The 5,971-nt window shown below is 33.7% G+C and overlaps 1 protein-coding gene and 1 long non-coding RNA gene across 2 annotated transcripts in view; one reads left to right on the top strand and one right to left on the bottom strand.

Moving 5' to 3' along the window:
- Nucleotides 1–377: 377 nt before the first annotated feature.
- On the top strand, nucleotides 378–686 carry LOC116001128 (60S ribosomal protein L6, mitochondrial-like). Its single transcript, XM_031241021.1, has one exon. The coding sequence runs from the start codon at nucleotides 378–380 to the stop codon at nucleotides 684–686; it is 309 nt and encodes a 102-aa protein (XP_031096881.1).
- Nucleotides 687–4,761: 4,075 nt separating this feature from the next.
- LOC116000887 overlaps nucleotides 4,762–5,971 on the bottom strand; it is a 4,110-nt gene continuing 2,900 nt past the window's right edge. The window contains exon 2 of the long non-coding RNA XR_004094183.1: nucleotides 4,762–5,239. This is a non-coding gene — a long non-coding RNA (uncharacterized LOC116000887). The remainder of the gene's footprint in view (nucleotides 5,240–5,971) is intronic.

Here is a 5,971-nt window from a genome sequence, read left to right as displayed (position 1 = left end):
GTTCATTCAGAACAACAACTTGCGGGTATCATAAGGTTTCTAAGGTATGATTTTTGCTTTCTCATTTAAGCTAATTTCTGTCAGACGTTTATTATGTTTTTCATATCCTTTACAAAAAATTATGTATGCATTGGTAATTTATCTCTATTACTAAAGATTTTTTATAATCCATTTGGTACAATTGAGGTGCCGGACATGTTTTCGATAAAATGCATGTACGATAATTTCTTACTTTTTTGATCTAAAAATGTTTAATTATAAACTTTATCTTAGTTATTACAGTGCAAAGTTTGCAATCTCGGCGTGGTATTTAGCTACTGTTTGCAGTAACTTATTATGATTTTACAGCTTTTGATTGACTGATTAATGTAGTAGCAATGGAAGCAAAATTCTTTCGCTTTATCAAGACTGTTGGAGTTTGTTTCAAGGCACGAGCAGAATCTGAAGGATGTTTATTATATCTCAAACTGGGTTACAGTCATGATGTTGAGCTTACCGTTCCTCCTGCAGTTTGTCTATTCTGCTTCAAACCCAACGTGATCTGCTGCATTGGGATCGACAAGCAACGAACGCATCAGCTTGTTGTAGCAATCAGAAACTGTAAGCCACCTAAAGTGTACAAAGGAAAAGGAATAATTTACATTAATGAAGTGATTAAAAAGAAATATGGGAAGAAATCGAAATGAGTTCCAAGGTTCCATTTCTTTGCACCATTATTGTTCAATTTCTCTGTTGAAACAATGTATGTACTAGAAGGATAAAACAAACCTTCATTCCATTGATGAGATTATAGCACTCTATTTCCATTCTAGATATTACCATGCGATATGTTTGCTTTGGAAGGAAGTATTACAGTTTTCATGTTCTTGAATTTTGTGTTCTCCGTATGCATTCTATGACAATCTAATATAAACATAACCTTAGAAGTTGTATTTATTTCTTGAACAGTTTGATTTCGTATTATCATGACAAAATAATATCAACATTTTGATTGTGGCCTTTTGGAAGATCTCGCAGGTTTGTGCATAATATCCATTAACAAATAATATATATATGCGTGCGCGCACACACACACGTACAAACGCATTGCTTTATGCACATTATGGTATACACAGTTTAACCTAAGTATACACATTAGTCCTTTTTTTTTTCAGGGACGCGACACACATCAAATCAAGTTATTGTTGCGTATGGAGTCTCGAGTTGAATTCTTGTTTCCAAGCTTGTGAACTGTTGCCCAACTACGGGCTATGTTGATTCTTCACATTCTTGAGTTTAATACTTCGTTGATCCTGGTCAAATATTCATTACACATCCACCATGTGGGAGTCCTAGTTGAGTCATCATGACATATGAAACATTCAAATCATTATTAGCTCAGTATTTATTTTCACTGTGTGGCACAAATGTTTTGTCTTAGGTGCACTTCATCTTTCATGTGCATATTAAATCTGTACATTATGACACACATAGTTAAACTCAAGAGCACATATTAGTGTGTTAAATCAAATTGTTTGATGTTTATTCATAATGATCAAACATAATAAAGAATGAGCACATAGATTTACAACAATAGTATTAAACATTGGTATTGAACAAATATTTTGTCCTAGGTGCACTTGCCCAAGGTCATTGAAGACTGTGTGGTGGAATATCAATAGTTAACATCGGCGACGACGAAAGTAAGATACATTTATGCTACTATAAGATTTTGACTACTTGAGTTTTATTAAAAATTGAATGCTGAAACGCATATTGTGGTAGGAATATTGAACAATATTGTTGTTTTCAATTAGGGTCCATAATATAAGGTAGATCTGCATTGTGAACTTTGGTCCATGATATAACAATGAACTCTAATTGAATTGAGCCTTTTTATATTGCACCTCATATAGCTTATGAACAAGATCCACCAACAGCCCATTGTATAATTGGTACTTCTTGAAAACCCTTGCAGGATTCTTCTTGTTCATTCAAAAAAACAACGGGCATGTATCATAAGGTTTCTAAGGTATGATTTTTGCATCCTCATTTGAGCTAATTTTTGCCAAACATTTCTTATGTTTTTTATATCCTTTACGAAATATTATGTTTGTATGTGTAATTTCTCTCTGTTACAATAGAATGTATAACATCCACCTGGTACAATTGAGGTGCTGGACAGGTGTTCGATGAAATGCATGTACGATGAATTCTTACTTTTTCAATCTAAAAATGTTTAATTGAAAAATTTATCTTAGTTATTACAATGCAAAGTTTGCAATCTCGGCGTGGTATTTAGTTGTTGTTTTGAGTAACTTATTATGGTTTTACAACTTTAGATTGATTGATGAATGCAATAGCAATGGAAGCAAAATTCTTTCTCTTTCTCAAGATTGTTGGAGTTGGATTCAAAGCACAAGCAAAATCTGAGATTTGTTTATTATACCCCTCAAACTAGGTTAAAATCGTGACGTTGAGCTGTCCGTTCCTCCTGCAGTTTGTGTATTCTGCTTCAAACCCAACATGATCTGTTGCACTGGATCGATAAGCAAAGATCGCATCAGTTTGCTACAACAATCAGAAACTGTAAGCTTCTTGAAGTATACAAAGGGAAAGGACTAATGTACATTATCACTTTTCTTGTTCAATTTCTCTGCTGAAACACTGTATGTACCGGAGGGATAAAAAACATTCACTCTATTAATGAGATTATAGCACTCTATTTCCCTTCTAGATATTGTCATGCGATATGTTTGCTTTGGAAGGAAGTATTACAGTTTCCATGTTCTTGAATTTGGTGTTCTCCCTCTGCATTCCATACTCAATATGATATAAACATAAGGTCATTGAAACACCTTAGAACTTTTATTTATATCTTAAACTATTTGATTGCACATTATCTTGGGAAGGAAAGCCAACATTTTGGTTTTGGCCTTATGGAGATCTCTCATGTGTGGGCATAATATCCATGAACAGACAATATATATATATATATATATATATATATATATATATATATATATATATATATATATATATATACACACACACACACACACATTGCTTTATGCACATTATGGCACACATAGTTTAAAACAAGTACACACATTAGTCATATTTTTTTTTCAGCCGCGCGACGCACATCAAATCATGTTGTTGTTGTGTATGGAGTGTAGAATTGAATTCCTGCTTCCAAGATTGAGAACTGCTACCCAACCACAGGCTTTATTGATTGTTTATATCTTGGAGTTCAATACTTCGCTAATTTTGATGAAATATTAATTAAACACCTAGTGAGAGTCCTTGATGAGCCATCGTGACATGTGAAGCATTCAAATCATTATTAGCTCAATATTTATCTTCACTGTGTGGCACAAACATTTTGTCTTAGGTGCAATTCGCTTTTTCTTGTGCATATTTAATTTGCACATTATGGCATACACAATTAAACCCATGCGCCAACTTTAGTGTGTTAAATCAAATTGTTTGATGTTGATTCATAATTATCGAACATAATAAAGAATGTACACACAACTTTACGACAACAGTGTTGTACGTCACTATTGAACAAACGTTTTGTGTTAGGTGCACTTGTCCAAGGTCACTGTTGGCTGTGTGGTGGAAGATCAATAGCTAACAACGGCGACGACGGAAGTTAAGTAAGATACATTTACGTTGCTACAAGCCTTTGACTGCTTTAGTTTTATTAAAAATTGAATGCATCAACGCACATTGTGGTGGGAATATTGAACAATATTGTTGTTTTCAATTAGGGTCCACAATATAAGGTGGATCTGCATTGTGAACTTGGTATATGATATAACAATTAACTCTAATTGAATTGAGCCTTTTTAAATTGTACCTCATATAACTTATGAACCAAGTCCACCAACAGCCCATTGTATAATTGGTACTTCTTGAAACCACAATAGCATTCTTCTTGTTCATTTAGAACAACAACGGGCATGTATCATAAGACTTCTAATGTATGATTTTTGCTTCCTAGCTAATTTCTGCCAAACATTTCTTATATTTTTCATATCTTTTACGCAAAATTATGCATGCATTTGTAATTTCTCTCTGTTACCAAATAATGTTTAAAATCCATATGGTACAATTGAGGGGTCGAACGGGTGTTCGAAGAAATACATGCACCATGATTTCTTACTCTTTTACTCTTTCGATCTAAAAATGTTGAATCCATCTGCTATTTACTTGTTTGGAGTAACTTAATATGATTTTACAGTTTAGATTGGTTGATGATTGTTGTAGCAATCGAAGAAAAATTCTTTTGCTTTCTCAAGATTGTTGGAGTTCGTTTCAAAGCACGGGCAGACTCCGAGGGTTGTTTATTATACCGTTCCTCTTGCAGTTTGTGTATTCTTCTTCAAACCCAACGTGATATGCTGCACTAGGATCAACAAGCAACGAATGCATCAGTTTTCGGCAACAATCAGAAATTGTAAGTCCCTTGAAGTGTACAAAGGAAAGTAATAATGTATATTAATGAAGTGATCAAGAAGAAGTAGGGGAAGAAATCTAAATGAGCTCCCAGCTTCCATTTTTTGCACATTTCTTGTTCAATTTCTCTGCTAAAACACTGTATGTACTAGAGGGATCAAATACCTTAATTCCATTGATGAGATTATAGCACTCTATTTCCCTTCTAGATATTGTCATGCGACATGTTTGCTTTGGAAAAAAAGTATTAAAGTTTCCATGTTCTTGAATTTGGTGTTCTCCCTCTGCATTCTATGTCAATATGATATAAACATAAGGTCATTGAAACACCTTAGAAGTTGTATTTATATCTTAAACTATTTGATTGCACATTATTTTGACAAGGAAAGCCAACATTTTGGTTGTGGTCTTGTGGAGATCTCTCAGTTGTCTTCATAATATCCATGAACAAACTATATATACATTGTGTTCAAATGAGAACCACCCCTTAGGTGAGAACGTGAGAATCTACAGGAATGCACACAATCTACTGTACTCCAGGATTGATTATGTGCATTGTGTGCTTGAAATATTAGATTGTGTGCATTCAGTAGTAGTTTACACCTTCCCACTTAAGGGATGGTTCTCACTTGAATGCAAGCCTCTCTCTATATATAATGAATAAAGTTTCTATGGCAATTGGCAAAACTATTTTTAACAGCAAGAATGATACATTATGACTTTCAGAAGAAGGATGGATGGCTGGATGTGATATTTCCCTTATGGTAGAATCTCGGGTGCACTTTTTCAACTATGCCTGTCAACCGAAGAAAAGAAAATTGCAAAATTGATGATTAATGAATGATTGTTATGTCTATAAATGACTGGTTATCGATATTATAGAAATGAATATGTTATTTTAGGAGATTGAAAAAAATCACAATTAAATGGCAGATTGATTTGTGCTATGGTGAAATATGAAAATTTTCATGTTGATCAATATTGAACTGCAAGTTATATTCTCTCACAGAACAATAGAGACATTGTGAACATGTTATTTTAGGGATTGAAAAAAAATCACAATTGTAGCCTTGTGGAGATCTCTCAGGTGTGGGAATAATATCTATACATGGTCGGTCATGTTCAAGTGTGGCCGTGCCTACCCGTGCGGCCGTGTGGTTTACACCACTCAATGTTAAGAAATGCACCACTCAATATTAAGAAATGCACCACTCAATATGCATTATTAGGTACACATCACCAAAAACACACTAGGTATGAAAAAAATACACAACACAATGTTCAGAAATGCACAATTAGAAACATGGGAGCTATGAGGTGTTTTTATGCATTTTCATTGTGGTGCATTTCGTAAAATTGAGTGGTGCATTTCGTAACATTGAGTGGTGCATTTCTTAACATTGAGTGGTGTAAACTGCACGGTCGCACGGGAAGGCGCGGCCACATTTGAATAGAATTATATATATATATATATATATATATATATATATATATATATATATATATATATATATATATATATATATAT

Source organism: Ipomoea triloba, chromosome 13 (assembly GCF_003576645.1).
Source record: "Ipomoea triloba cultivar NCNSP0323 chromosome 13, ASM357664v1".
NCBI classification, from domain to species: Eukaryota; Viridiplantae; Streptophyta; class Magnoliopsida; order Solanales; family Convolvulaceae; genus Ipomoea; species Ipomoea triloba.
Note: the sequence above shows the minus strand (reverse complement) of the source record. Positions and strands in the feature narration are given on the sequence as shown.

Excerpts from the sequence above, each read along its gene's own strand:
- LOC116001128 (XM_031241021.1), top strand. The coding sequence starts at position 378 with ATGGAAGCAAAATTCTTTCGCTTTATCAAGACTGTTGGAGTTTGTTTC.